The 15,934-nt window shown below is 42.5% G+C and overlaps 1 protein-coding gene across 1 annotated transcript; it reads left to right on the top strand.

The window, feature by feature from the left end:
- The first annotated feature begins 9,182 nt into the window (after window positions 1-9,182).
- On the top strand, window positions 9,183-12,208 carry LOC306932323 (large ribosomal subunit protein uL16-like). Its single transcript, XM_079514078.1, has 2 exons — window positions 9,183-9,317; window positions 10,660-12,208. Exon 2 carries the CDS (start codon window positions 10,712-10,714, stop codon window positions 11,357-11,359), a length of 648 nt encoding a protein of 215 aa, XP_079370204.1. The 5' UTR covers window positions 9,183-9,317; window positions 10,660-10,711; the 3' UTR covers window positions 11,360-12,208.
- The last annotated feature ends 3,726 nt before the right edge of the window (window positions 12,209-15,934 follow it).

Genomic DNA, 15,934 nt, shown 5'->3' with positions numbered 1-15,934 from the left:
TTAACAGTCTTTGTATTGAGTTTGTGCTTGAAATGTACTGTAATTCTGCAAACTGTTAATAAATATTTCAATCAATCAAAAAAAAGTCCAGTTTTTTGGGCTGATTGAAATGGCCAAAGTCTTAGTTTTAGTCATCTTGGCTTAGTTTTTATTTCGGGTTTTTTTGTCAGCAAAACATTTTTCATCATAGTTTTATAGTCAAGGACATCAACACTGCACCATGAAAACACATTGCGGTTGGTTGTCCACTCGGGTTACACAGAGCACTTGGTTCTCGTGGAAATGCAGCCAAAGAGGTTGGACATTATATATATATATATATATATATATATATATACCTGAAAGCATTTAAGCATCCAGGCGCCTGGTAGGTGAAGGCCAACCCCAGCCTGCAATCAGAATCATTTCACAGCACTCTGTGGTATGGCATACATAGGACCACTTGTAGAGGAAGAGATTGACAGATGTGCGGATAGGAGGACATGCTTTCATATTGGAGTGTCTCGAGGCTCACACACCATTTTTCCAGGCCCTAGCCGGTCTGTGTCGACTGCCAATGATGAGATATTGATTGGCTGGGAAATGTCATTGTTGAATGATAGCCGCAGGGCGATGGGAAATGTCAGTCAAGACAGAGGCACGTTGGCGAGCCACTGGGGGGCACCACAGCCATACTGTGGGCCTTATGTCCTGGGAGGCTGTGCATCTGGGAAATGCACTGTAGAGACACACGCACGACTGGCACAGCTCAGTGAGTAATTGTCATCTGTAGCAAATTGAAGGGTAGATGCTTGTTGCAGTGTACTTCCTATTCAAACGATTGGCCCGTGGATCGGCCTCCAGGGACAGGGTCCATACATTTAAGTAGACGGAGTTAGTGGCTTTTGACTTATTCGATTTAGTAGAGCAAAGATTCTTGTAGAAGGACCCATTTAGTGAGATGCATTAATATGAACCGCTACAATGCATTCTTGGTGTTTTTCCATATTATGTTTCATGTGTACTAACACTGAAAACCCTTTGACCTCTGTATTAACTGTAGGCTACTGTACCGTTATAAATAACTGATGATTCGCCAAATGTATTTGTTGATTTTAGGGGAACGAATTTCAGCTTTTGAATTGGGCATTTGTACACAATTCAGTCTCTTTGTGATTATTTTCGACCCTAGCCAGAAAATACAAAGGGGGGAAAAAAAGAAAAGCAGATTGAAAAAGATGAGTGGTTCAATGCATCATTCAGTGTGGAAGATTATCATCTTGCAATAAGGGTCCATTTTCCTACTCAGAAAGACTCCTTGAATAGAAAGTTTTGCCCGGGAATATAAAAGGATATTTTTCCATCATCTTAGATTGATGTTCAGACGTGCACACACTCACCGGATGCACAGGTTTGGCTCTTAAGTTTCTGTCCTCCTTTCTCAAGTACTAGGCGATGATTACAGATATTCACAATAGCAAACTGCGTGAGTGGTACTCTCCTTGTCTTCCCGTTTAAATCTGCAATTGCATTTCCATTCTGTGATCAGCAGAACGGAACATCTTGAAACATCAGCACTGTTTCAAGAAAGGAAAAAAAAGTTAAATAAAAAGAAGAAATTAAATCACGTATTTCCTATACAAAAGCACACTTCAAAAAAAAAGATTCTTAGCTTCCAGCAAGGGGCTATATCAACGGCAGACAATCTTTGGTACAATAGAGTGAAATTTAGTTGGCAAGACTATGAAGTGCTGGCACATACTGTCCACAGGTACCCTTTAAACAAGATTGACCTGTGAGAGAAAGAAAGAGAAATGACATTTCTGTGGGATTTCTTGAGCAGGTGTGAATCTGCAGTGTGTGCGCGCGCGCACGTGCGCTTGATACTCTATACACTGTGTGTGTGTGTGTGTGTGTGTGTGTGTGTGTGTGTGTGTGTGTGTGTGTGTGTATGTGTGTGTGTGTGTGTGTGTGTGTGTGTGATTGAGCGAGAGAATGGGTGTGCCTGCATGTGTGGCAGGCGGTCGGGGGTTAGAGGTGGCCCATAGAGCATTGTGGGTAAATATAGCTGGAAGGAGGACTGTACTGCAGCACCGCCGTAGCTGAGACACAGGTGCAGGAGGAATTAGACAATAAGGGGTGTGAAAGTAGTAAATTCACAGGAGCGTAACGGTCACTCGGGGGGGGGGGAGAGAGTGAGAAAGTGAGGAGAGAGGGAACAGGAGAAAGAAGAGAGAGGGAGAGAAAGGAGAGAGAGGGAGATAAAAGAGAGAGAGAGAGAAAAGAGAGAGAGAGAGGGAGAGAAAGGAGAGAGAGGGAGAGAAAAGAGAGAGAGAGAGAGGGAGAAGGTTATATGGGAACGTTTTAAGGGTTGGATTTGCAGTGTCACGCCCCTCCAAACAAGCCCTCGATAAAACGGCAGAGTGAATACATCAGCGGGTCCCCATGACAACTGAAGAGGAACAAATGTCACGCTGTGCGCCGGATGACTGGCAGGCGCCTGCTCCCTTCATCCCTCGCCACAGCCAGCCGTGGCAAATGCCACAGGATGTATTATGCAGATGCTGCAGCCGCGCCACACCGGTCCGGGGAGGGAGGGAGAGAGAGAGACTCAAAAGAGCAGAGAAGTTGAATTTGGAGCTTTAGCATGCCCCAGCAGCTCTTATGCACCCGTCCAACTGAGGTTTCCATTTGGAGCCTTTCCCTAATTTACTACATTTCACTTGAAGTGACTGATGTCTTTGCCCTTCATACTAATGCTTCCCGTGGGTGGCCATTTATAATTGCTAGGAGTTGAGCCTGGCTTCTGCATTAAGCGTCATCATCAACAATTTGAAAAAGCCATCGCCATTTAAGTCTATTCGTAACCTTGGGGGTACTGTACAGTCCTTCAACATATTATTTCTTTAAATGCAGTGTATTGGGGGTTTTCCAGACGTATATGAGGCAAAGCCACTCTATCACCACTGCAGAGGCACGGGTTAAATTCCCAGCAGTGGCGCCTCTGGCTTGGCTGGGTACACTACTGACTAGCAACCCCTACTGGTTAGTGGACTTGCCTGTTCAGTGGAGAGGAGATAGCATGAACCCCTGTGTGCGTACGTTTCGCTGTGAAACTCCTCGCTGTTGGGCGAAAACAAGTGGCCGGCGACATAATTGGAGGAGGCATGTTGGTTCTCTATACAACCCCTACCCAGTCCAAGCAGTGGGGTGGGTAAGCAACAGAGACAGCGGTTTACAGGGGGATAAGTGGCAAATGACTAAACTGGGAGAAAAGAGAAATGATAAAAGGAAGTTAAATATGAAAAAGAAAGAAAGAAAGTGTGGGGTCCATTGGTTAAAACCACTTTAGGTTGCATGTGGTGTAAAATAAGGTGCAAAAGGACCTATAGTGGCTGCTGCTGTTGGCGCTTGTAGACTCTTCTTAATAGTGTGGAATAACTGTTCCTCACTGTTGTTGACATTGGTCTAGCTCCCCTCTATCTGAGCAGCCCAGGAGTCCTGTAAAATGCCATCACCATAATCAATGGACAGGTTGGCCCCGCCGGGGGTTGGCGGCCTTTTCACCAACCCTGTTTGTTTTAGTCCTCCGCAGCTCAACCGGGCTTTAAAGGAAGGACTGTTATGCTGGTGCATTGGTCAGGTTATCGATTGGAACCTCCTCGCTACTTTGTTTGTTTGTTTATTTCACTGTGTGTACTCCCATGGGCTTCATGGTCGTTCTCGGCGTCAGACAAAAATCTCCATAACACGAGGACATGCCGTCCTGATAAATAAGGTCACACGTACCTCTTGTCCCTGTACCGAGGGCTCGTATCTCACGCATACAGTCCTCCACTTTCTGGGAGAACAGTCGATACAAAATAATGAAAATCTGACCCGTCTGAACTGAGCAGAGCACCACTCAGTTCGTTGAGAACTCCTGCTGTACTGTACTCATGCTGTACATACTGTGCTGTTGGTGGTGAAAACCAACTAACCGCTATTTTTGTGCTCTAACTGTTACGGCTGTGGCCGACTGGCCGTATTTGTTATGGTTTATGAGAGGCATTGTTATCTATTTTCTCATAATGATATATATTGGTGATTCATTAGTAGCAATCTATATATGTATGTATATTCCTATACATGTGTGTATGTATATATAAGTGATATTTATACAATACTTAAGAGATTTTTGTCATTATTTTATGTTGTGATATTCTTGCCCCATTAGGTCCGTAACACATACACACCCAGGGACCCAGGGACACAGTCACCCAGGGACACACATAGCTGTATATAGGAGTGGTTGCACCACTCAAACAAAAAAGCATTAAAAGGAAAGATAATAGGAACGTCCTAATGTCCCTGACAGTGTCAGTAAAACTGTCCAAATGCTGTTGTCAGGTTTGTGTCAAGTCTGCTGCAATTGGGCCATGTCACCTCACCACAAGTTCCTCTTCCCCACACAGCCTCATCACCTGGGCAAAGAATGGGTTAAATATTCCCCCTGTCCCCTTCTGCCTCTCTGCTCTCGATGTGTGTGATCCAGGTCAAGGCAATTTGCTCTGCCGGCCAGTTCATTTTCAGCACACATTAGCATGCAGAGGCTCGCCCGGGCAACACCGCTCTAGGCCTGTTTCCTCTCCCTCGTCACCTATAGCTAACCTTTCACATGATACAGTTCTAAATAATTGGCCCCCGATAATTAATCCTTGTGAAATGGCATCCTTAATAAGCATAAATTGCATTGAACATGATTTCGCTTAAGCGTGCCTTTTTAAAAATGTAATCAACGCTTATATTAGGCTGCGATTATGGTTGAAAATTGACCAGGTCGACTGGAGAGTTCTTGAGGCACCATAGGCTGCATGTTAGAGTTCCTATTTTTCGCTGCTTGCCAGCAATCACCTTTGCGCTAAAGATTTATTTTTCAAAAATATTGATGGGCTGTTGGCAGAGGACACGAGTGAGCAGAAGGAAGTATATGGTTCACAGCTGCTCCCTGCTGTGTTCAGGGACGATCTGACACAGGGGGAACACATCTTTGTGCTGGAGAAGAGGGGGTGGGGGGGTGGGGAGGTATTAAGCGTTATTCATAGTCTAATATTTTCGGTGGTGAGGTGACCACCGACAACATGACGTCACGGAGCCGCGGTGAAGAGCAAACCACCGCTCTCCCAGTCCTTGCCTCTGTTTTTACTCACCACCGTTATTACAGCTCCGGTGTGGTCACCTCACCGCCGAAAATCCAGACTATGAATAGGCCTTTAGGCCAGTGTGTTGATATCAGCTTATCAGAAACAATCATGCTTAGCGCTTACCCAAGATATTAAACTTAGTGTAGTTATAATTGGAATAAGGCATGCAGTTGTACTACCTTCATTGTGACCATTCACTGGCTTTCCGTCAATTTCTATAAATTGTATTACAGTAAAGTGAAACAGCTATAGTCCCTGTACATGATAATGTCGTGGTGATTTACAATTTCTCTCTAAACTACAGAAACACATTGTGACCCTCAAAATGACTTTACAATGACGACGAAGAAGAAGAAAAGATTCTCCGTGCCACGTCAGGCCTGTAAACCACTGAATCTGACCATGGGAGTAATGCAGGGCGTATCAGATGGAGTCATTTCATGTCTCTAATGGCTGAGGACAGCAGACAGATTGTTTGCCGATGGCATGGCTTGGGGCATGTGCTGGAATATGCTGCAGGAAGCCATTCCACTGACTTACATTTGGATGTCTTGTTTTCTTTTCTTTTCTTTTGTTATTGTTATCTTCTAGAAACTAATATATTTCCATTATGCTCCACAATACAAAAAGGCCAAAATATATTATGGCCAGTACAGAATTCATTCCATATGTTGATCTGACCCCCCCATGCCAAAGCACCAGCGCTCGCCCAGCAGTCTGCCGTCACCCAGGCGGATGTGTGCACGCGAGGTCGCTTCTCGCCCTCAGGGCGTCTTACTGGTTATTATTATTATTTATTTATTGTATTCAATGATGTTACCAGTGGTGGAAAGTAAGTATTTTTCCTTAAGTACTGTACAATTCACTACAATTATTTGAAAACTTGAGTTACTAGTTACTTTGGCGATTTTAGAAAACACTTCTTCACTTCTTCAACCCTATACATTTCGGCCATTTGAAAATAGCCGATCTACAAGCTCACAATGCATTGTGAGCTTGTAGATCGGCTATTGCACAACATTGCACAATGAGTACTTTAGTACTTTAAGTACATTTTGATGCTGAAACTTTTGTACTTTTACTCAAGTACATTTTCAATTCCGTACTTTTACTTACATGTAGCATGTACTGTAGCATGCAGAAAACGGTCTTTACCATTCTTTCTTGTCTTCCGGAAGGATCCTTCCTCTCTCAGCCAACACAAACAACCTGCTTTCTCACTCTCTAATACCATTATCTGACTTTGATCTGATTAGCGGCGAGAAAGTTGGGCTGGGGAATTGAATTGCGTTAGCTTCCCATGCATATTTTCTGTGTGCATTCCCAGCCGTTGATTATGATTGGTGTGTTATTGCTCGCCGGAGCATAACAAATGTCTGTTATGTTGTTTTGCTAGCGTTAATTCAATTGGCACATTGTCACAAAAGTAATTATCTGTCATTTATATTTATGCCATAAGCACATAAGAGTGCACCTGCTGCCTGTGGCAGAGCTAAAAATAAAATAAAGCGCTCCCTAAGTTCTCTGACTCTACAGATAGTGAAGGCGGTAAGAGGCTGGCGGTTATAAGCCAGCTTTCTACCTCAAATTAATGTTCAGCCGTGCACACCTGCTAAGATTTTGAAGAATATGCCCTTCAGCACAGATGTTCTTACAATACATGTTGAATTACTTCCATCCATCTATTTTCTCGGTCGAATTGCTCTAGACACGATGCAATTTGCAAAGAGATCCTTCTTTCTTAAATGTTATTTTAAATGGGACTTTGCTTTTTTTTAAATTGGAGACAACAAGGAAAACAGCACAGGCCAGATTTGAACCCATGGCGACTACAACTATATTTGTATCTATATTAAAAAGCCAGCAACAAGGATACATTGCAGACAGTATTGTAGTGTCACAGGGTGTGCCAACTCACTTGGCAGGCATTGCCAGCATGCCTTGGGCACACTCACAAATTATTGTTCAGTGTCGTATTAATTATACTAGTTCTGTTCAGAGAATGCTTTTACATGATTAATGTGGTTAATGTTCATTTTGTATAGCTATTTACATATTGGTGTTACATTCCGAGTTTCGTATAGCCTACTTTCCTAGTATAGCCTACAATAAATGCTTTAGCTATAACAGAAATCGAGTACTGAAGACTTCGTACTCACTGTGCACGTTGCCGCAGCGATATGAGCAGTGTTGGAAAAGTTACTCTAAAACTTTAATATTATTACTAGCTACTACCGTAGTTACTTTAAAAAAGTCATATTATTACTTTACTAATTACTCCCTGACAAAAGTAACTAGTTACTTATTTCGCCGCCAGTAACATTAGCAGTCCCCCCCGCCCCCTTTCTGCAGCCTACATTGTAAAATCCTCATTGTTTATTTAACTCTGAAAAGTGTACTGATGTACACACATGACATGATGGGTCCATTTGGTTCCATTTGTACATTTGAATTTGAATTAAATGAACACTTACTCGGGGGGCGACCCGGTTCCGGCGAGCCTTCCCACGTCCGAAACGGTCGAGAAATGGCAGAGTTACCGTGTTGCAGCTTTCCGTGCTCGAACATACATACATACATACATACATACATACATACATACATACAGACAGACATACATACATACATACATACATACATACATACATACATACATACATACATACATACATACATACATACATACATACATACATACATACATACAGACATACATACATACATACATACATACGTAACATATATTTACATATACACACATAGCTGCGTAATGGAGCGGAGGCACCGCTCAAAAAGGCAAAGTAGTTTTGGGATAAGGGGTTTAGCAGGGAGGAAAATAGACCCCTAAGACTTTTACGGCAGTAAAAGTCATCTGAAATCATAAATTACTGACTAAATGAAAACCACACCTGGGCCTCAATATGATAATGAAACGCAATCTTTGAACAACTCCTGTTGTTTATTAAAGCAGTTAAGCCCAAAACAAAGTGCTAGGCCAAGTGTGTCACTGACTGAACTATAATGACACAATAATGTAAAACTTCAGTCAGGAGAACACAAAACATGTCGCTTCAAACTGAAAATATAATAAAGAAATACAAGTGTGTGCAAAAGTGTGTCAGCAATCAGTTAAACAACACAACTACAGAGCATGACTAATAAGCCTACAGAATGCGTGTACCTTTCACAAAGTGCTTCATTTCCTTGTAGACAAAACTAATTCTAATAAAATACAAAAAACGGCTCCAGTAGAACACACATATCTAATTTCTGAGGATTTCTGACAGAATGGAGCAGCAAATGTAGGTAATGTAAACTTTCCCTGTGGAAAAAAAAACAATCTGTCTGATTGCTATTTAATGCATCATTCAGGATGCCCCGACTAGGGGGCCCCCAGAAAAATAAAAAAAAGTTTTTTATTTTATTTTTTATTATAAGATTGTAAAGTATTGAAATCCAATTCAAGTGAAATGTGTGTATAGTTGTTGTATTTAGTATTCCGCAGACTGTTTAGGAACCACTGTCTTACACTATACTGGTCAATCACAGAGGGCTTTCCTACAACTGCGGTGATGCTCCCTCCCTCTCCTTGTATTTCCCTGCCTGCACTAAAACATACACCCCCCATTTTTTAAGATTTATTAGAACTATTCTAACATTATTGACACTTTTTTTTTTAGATGCCACATCTTATTAGACCTCCTAGTCAATAGATGGCGCTCCTGCGCTACTGTGAATCATAGAGGAACTGCCAATAGAGGGTATGCGCATGCTTAAAGTGAATGGCACATCGAGTGGCAAAGCAACATGCAAAGTGAATTTAACATTGTTTAATGTTGTTTAATGCAATCAGATATGACTTTTCTGTGTGGATGTATGGGCTGTCAAGGCCAGAAAGTCGTTTTTAGCCACTCAGTAGGCGTTCCTGCATAACTTCCTGGTTTGATGCAAGAAAGCTAGAGAAGGAAGTGTCATGGTCACGTGACTGGACGCCGGGTCTGCGCCATGCTATATATATACTCTATGGCGCCATGTGGCAAAACGGTTTGATGACGATGTCAAGCGCATATAACGCACGCATGCGCAGTTAGTAATAAACCGCTGCTGACCGAGCCAAGCAACACTAAATAACGTGTCCTGTTCCTCGTTGAAAAGGTATGAAAAACCACATCTAAACATTCCTAATGATGTTGAAACTACTGCGAACTGTCAGTGACATGTTTAGTAACGTTTTGAGTGTACTTGAAGTGAGTTTGGACCAGTAGTTTTATTGTGTTTATTGAGTTGAATAATGGCTGCTGCCAGGTGGTTTTACACTGTACAGCACGTGCGTGCATGCGTGCCTGAATGAAAACGTGTTCTTTTCAATGTGTATTTGAGCTAATGGTGTGAATGAAGAAGAGTATTAGATTTAGGGCATGTATTGTTATTATAAATGGAATCCGAGTGTTCTAACTACAGTATTTAAGTTTGTATGTTGAGAGTAAAGGCTCATACATAGGCTACTCCAGCTTTTGGTGATAGCTTATCAAGCTAATGGGATGAGTTGCAATACCCTCCATTGACTCTCCACTCATCCATTTGCGTTTGCGATCTGCTTGTCTTAAACTACGTTAAACTCACCAACATTGCAGCTGTAGTCCAAGCTTCAATTATCCTCTTTCAATCTGCCGAGCTTGTTTTTCATAAAAATCCCCCGTAGACATGTTATGAGCTACTTTCTGTCAAGAAGAAGAAATGTTGGAGTTTGGAAGCGCTCGTTTTTATTAAGGGGTCGCGCTGCTGCCTCCTGCATTATGTGCAAATGCGAAACAGATGCATGCAGGGCCGTTCAGTGACTTACGACGAGTGCTTCCAAACTCCAGCACTTAGAAAAATAATCACTTGCACAGAATTTCTTGACAGAAAGTAGCTCATAACATGTCTACGGGGGATTTATGAAAAACAAGCTCGGCAGATTGAAAGAAGATAATTCAATCTTGGACTACAGCTGCAATGTTGGTGAGTTTAACGTAGTGTAAGACAAGCAGGTCGCAAATGGATGAGTGGGGAGTCAATGGAGGGTATTGCAACTCTAGATTCATCCCACTATAAAACAATCTAGAGTTGCAAATTGCGGCTACACCGCGGTGTAGTTTTTAAAGGGTTGGAAAACTACACCATTACGTCAGTCGCGGTGATGATCAGCTATCACCTAAAACGGTGATAACCTATCACCAAAAACTGGAGTATGTATGAGCCTTAAGAATACAGATTGGATATTATGTCGAAAGGGTTATCATTGTGCACTTTATTTTTGGTTTTATGAAGGATTCAGTTTATTTTTCATTTATTTGGTTTATTGTATTTTGTATTTTTGAAGCTATTGTGATGTAAGATGTCTGTTATTTTGATATTGAATACAAATGAATGTTGATATATATTGAGTCAGTAATAAACCGCTGCTGACCGAGCCAAGCAACACTAAATAACGTGTCCTGTTCCTCGTTTTTCACAGATCCACAGTGCATTCAAGCCTGAATAGGTCTGAGGCCGGTAACATCTTAGTCATGGGTCGCCGTCCAGCCCGCTGCTACAGGTACTGCAAGAACAAGCCTTACCCCAAGTCCCGCTTCTGCAGGGGTGTCCCCGACCCCAAGATCCGGATCTTCGACCTGGGCCGGAAGAAGGCCAATGTGGAGGAGTTCCCGCTATGCGCCCACATGGTCTCCGACGAGCAGGAGCAGCTGTCTTCGGAGGCGCTGGAGGCGGCGCGCATCTGCGCCAACAAGTACATGGTGAAGACCTGCGGCAAGGACGGATTCCACATCCGCATTCGCGTGCACCCCTTCCACGTCGTCCGCATCAACAAGATGCTGTCGTGCGCCGGCGCTGACAGGCTCCAGACGGGCATGCGCGGCGCCTTCGGAAAGCCCCTGGGCACGGTGGCCCGCGTGCGCATCGGTCAAGTGATCATGTCCGTGCGCTCCAAGGCAACCAACCGGGAGCACATGATCGAGGCCCTGCGCAGGGCCAAGTTCAAGTTCCCCGGACGCCAGAAGATCCACATCTCCAAGAAGTACGGCTTCACCAAGTTCAACGCGTCCGACTTCGACCAGATGATGGCCGAGAAGCGTGTGGTTCCCGACGGCTGCGGCGTCAAGTATATCTCCAACTCGGGCCCTCTGACTCGCTGGAAGTCCTTGCATAAGAAGTAGAGCTCTACAAACCTTCCGTTAAAGTGGTTAGAGTCTAGATCTAGACCGCATCAGCAGCCTGCAAAGCAACGCCACCCCAACCCAGTCTACCATTATAAATAAACACTCAAGCCCACAGTACCACCAAGGCTCGTGAAAATAGTAATTAGTTACTTTTGGGAAAAAAAAGTTAATGTAATATTATAACTCAAAATGTGAACTTTACCAGTTACTGCAGTAATAATATTACTGAAAGTATTAAGTAACTAGTTCCTAACACAATATTTGCCACACACGCGATCTAAAGCATTTTAGGGCTCAGATTAAGATAAAGGACCAGCTTGGTCCTTTATCTTAGTTTACAGCTTGATAAAACATTAATTCAAGGTTGTGCTATGAAAAATAATAGTCCGGGCGGCAATGCTTTTGCACTCCACTGAGCCCGCTGTTCCAGTTTCCTACGGAGGGAGTGTGCCCGATTCAGGAAAAACACCTGTATGCATAATGCGCACTGCTCATAACTTACTGTATATGATGCATGCATCCATGCATATTAATTGGGTATACCCATTATAATCTTCCCAAGATTGTCAAAAACAAATATGTTCATTCTGTAACTATTCCTGAAATAACTAGCCTATATACAGTATAAGATGTATGTTTGTTTAATATGAAAATGTTGCTGTTGTGTTATGGGACTGTATAACAATGGTCATTGATAGGCCTACTACTTGGGGAGTTTGAAAAAATAAAATAAATCTGTCAACTAAAATACAACTTTGTACTTTCGTATCTAGCTAACTTAATCCAGATTTGTTGTTTGAGGGGCCTATATATAATATACAGCTTTAATGTTTGTTGTCTGAACAAACATAAATACCATTGACAATGAACAGAGAATTTACATAATTATGTGTCTGAACAAATCGACATATGTATGTCGATGGGAACCCTTGTCCAATAAGGGCCCACCATTCTTGATGTACGATGATTAGAGTACTTCACACGGGTGTGATTTGTTTTTGAGTGGTGTAAACCACTCCTACAACTGGCTTTTGTGTGCAGAAAAAAATGACCATGGTTGCTATGTTAAAAATAATTTCTGACGTAATTAAATCACACCCGGGTGAACTGGATGACCGTAGCAACCATGGTCATTTTCTCTGCACAAAAAAAGCCAGTTGTGAAATCACATCCAGGTGTGATTTCATTACGTCAGATCAGAGCTGATCAGGCTATATAATACCTTACCTTATATAATACCTCACATCGGACAAAAACTCCAGCTGAATCAACTTCATGGTCACAAATCATCACATCAGAAGACGAGTCTACCTAGCCAAAGATCTTTAACGTCAGACATTACGTCAGACCACAGCTGATCATGCTATATAAAACCTTACACCACTCAGTTCACACGGGTGTGATTTTTTTAAATACTCCCCAGATATTGCTTAGTGGTTATACAAAGTCAATTCAATCTCTCATTTAGCTTCTGGTTATATTATGTCTGTCAGTTCCTTGCTCAGCCCTATTGTATTTGACCCCTGATGATGGCTTTAGGGGACGTTACCGTTACTGTAGACAGTTGCTCTTGGTTTACTCAATTCCATACCATTGGAAGTTATGCTATGATAAATCTTTGCCTGACCTACACTACAGATAGAGAGGTTAAAGTGCCAGATTAGATAAGTGCCATGGTCAGGCTGGGGCCCAATTTCCATCTATCACTACAAGAACCTTTTGGCCCTTCATTAAAAATACAGCACAGCAGGCAAAGTGTGGGGCCACAGTGGTGTACGTGTTGCCACTAACCACACAGCCTCTCATTATTTCTATACCCTATGAGCCGTATAACAGTTCTGAATGAATACCAATCGCATGTACTTCCACCAAAAACCAAGCAATTAGAAAACTTAAAAATTAGTGCTCATCTCAATTCATGTATTGCACACACAATCCCCTCAATCTATTACAAGATGAATGTCATGTCTACAAAATGACATATCACATAATGAAATTGCAGAAAAGGTGAGGAATTTGGGTATTTTACTTTTAAAACGCTTCTGGGGTTTGATTGATTGAAATATTTATTAACAGTTTGTAGAATTACAGTACATTTCAAGCGCAAACTCAATACAAGGGCTGTTAACTGTGAGTGGACGACCCAATTAAGCATTACACTTGTTTACAAGAGGGTCCACCATGTTCAATTCAGCAAAACATTTAGAGACTAACAACAACTAACTATACAAATAGACACTTCTATATAGACAAAGAACGGAACAGGATTCATCATAATGGAGGTAAAAAAGGGAAAAGAAACATACAGTGAGGGGAAAAGGGGGAGGGGGGGGCAGTGGGGGGGTCATTTTAACATATTCATGCTTTTTGTCATCCAGGATCCGGATGTCATAGGATCTGGGCATAGGGGGCGACGACAAAACACTTAACATTTGGGGAAAATGCTGGTGCCACGTACCAGCAGCAAGGGTCAACCAGCAGTAAGGGTTGTTTGTAAGTACTGTGTGTGATGTGATGACGTGTGGACAGACTGCAGACATACATTTTTGGTCCAGCAGGTCAAGGAGAAGGCATCGATCTGCTCCTCCCTCCCGGCAGCACACACGTACAACTATGTTTACACATTTCACAACCGATGTTAGAAATGTATCTACCAAAATATATTTTATATATTTCTCTGTGCTCATATCATCAAGCATGCGTTGCATCCCATAAGCCTGCAGAGCTATCTGACCTGGAGGTAGTGAAACGTTGACTGAAACGAAGACGAAAAATGTCCGTCCTTCGTTCGTCCCTTTTTCCACTGATGAAAACTAAATGAAAACTAAGCTATGATGACTGAAACTAAGACTAAATATAGGCCTACTGACAATATCGTCAACAAATGAGGGACTAGTGGACAAGAGATACAGTATTAGTCATTTTACACAATCAGATTTAGTCGACTAAAATCGTATGATATTTAGTCGACTAAAACTAGACACCAAACACTAAAACATTCCAGGTGACTAAAATGTGACTAAAACTAAGTGAAAACTATTCAAGAGACAATGACTAAAATAAGAATTTGCTGCCAAAAACAGCACTGCCTGCATGGAGGGAGCTCTTCGCCACGGCTGTGGAGTCTGGCTCTCGTGCTGAGTAAACATGCACACATACCTTTTACACACCCCACACACGTACAGTAATAATAAGACATTCTGTGACCATATTGAGTTTTTAAACTACCCGTTTCACTATATTTTATTAACCGTCAATGGATAATATCAATTGGGAATATGGCAATATCAATGGGGATCGCAGAAGGATAGTGTGATCATTATCTGTTGCTGCATGGGCTTAACAGCTTTGGGAAATCTACGCGACTCCTTCCACCATGTCATTTACTCATCTCTCGAATCGCAGCTTAATGCCCTCCAGGAGAGCCCTGTCGTCAGCAGAGGTATACTTAGTCAAGGAGAATTTTTATTTCCACCAGGCCGGACAGCGTATAGGCGACAGGAGACATTGTTTTCGCCCCTTTCCATCTGTGTAGTTTTATTGGTACACTAGTTCAGAAATCAACATTTCGACCCCTCCGGGTCTTCATCAGGAATCATTTGATGAAGACCCAGAGGGGTCGAAACATTGATTCCTGAACTATAATGTTCTGTACCAATAAAACGACTGGGAGCTAAACATCGGTGTGCGGACATCCAACCTTTTTTCCTGTATATTTTTGTCCAGCACCCGTAAACATTATTTGAGTATGTGCGTGCTTCCCGTCTGGATTTTCTCTTGTATGTGTCTGTGACCAGCTAATCTCCGGCACCGCTGGACCGTTCAGCGTGAAACATTGCACGCACACGAGTGAAATAGTATGAGAGTGGTGACACATTCTATCTCAGTGCTCATTCTATCTCAATGGGATAGTTTCAATGTTTGGAACTATAGCCCATAGGCACCCGCTCTTACTATCTCTTACTATTCCACTCGGGCACGCACACTCCCAGCAGCCCAAGGAAGAACATCAACTCACCAATTGGCCTCATTATAGTTATAGCAGTCGACTTCACATTTTGGCCTTTAACTCTTGAACCTTGGATTCCTTGGATAATGACGCAACTCAACATAGGTTTTCCCCCATTATTTCTGCTCCAAAAACAATTGTTCAAAACTCGCACAAATTGTTACACATTATCTCTGGAGTCATGTGATCAAGGTGTATCTGTCGGATTTTGCATAATTGGCTGTGACTGTCAACTCAGCTTAGCAGAGACCTGCGATCAGACCTCCGATTCAGGGGAGCACACTTATCTACTTTTACACATTTTTGCTAATGGAAGCTTATAGTTACACATGGAAATATGTGGATGCGTTACATTTTTTGTTTAATTGTCTAAGCCAAGTCGGGCGGTACAACTAAGGCCGGGTGGCCGAAGGGCGGAGACTATGTTTTCGCTCCTACCCGTTTATGTTGATCCTTGTGTGTGTCTGTCCGTGAGTAGCTAATCTCTGGCATCACTAGACTGATTGGCTTGAAACTTTGCACGCACACTTCCAGTAAGCCATGGAAGAACCTCTACCCAATTC

The sequence above is a fragment of the Electrona antarctica genome (assembly GCF_951216825.1).
Source record: "Electrona antarctica genome assembly, chromosome: 11".
In the NCBI taxonomy this organism is placed as follows: Eukaryota; Metazoa; Chordata; class Actinopteri; order Myctophiformes; family Myctophidae; genus Electrona; species Electrona antarctica.
The sequence above is the reverse complement of the archived record's forward strand: the minus strand, read 5'-3'. Positions and strand labels throughout refer to the sequence as shown.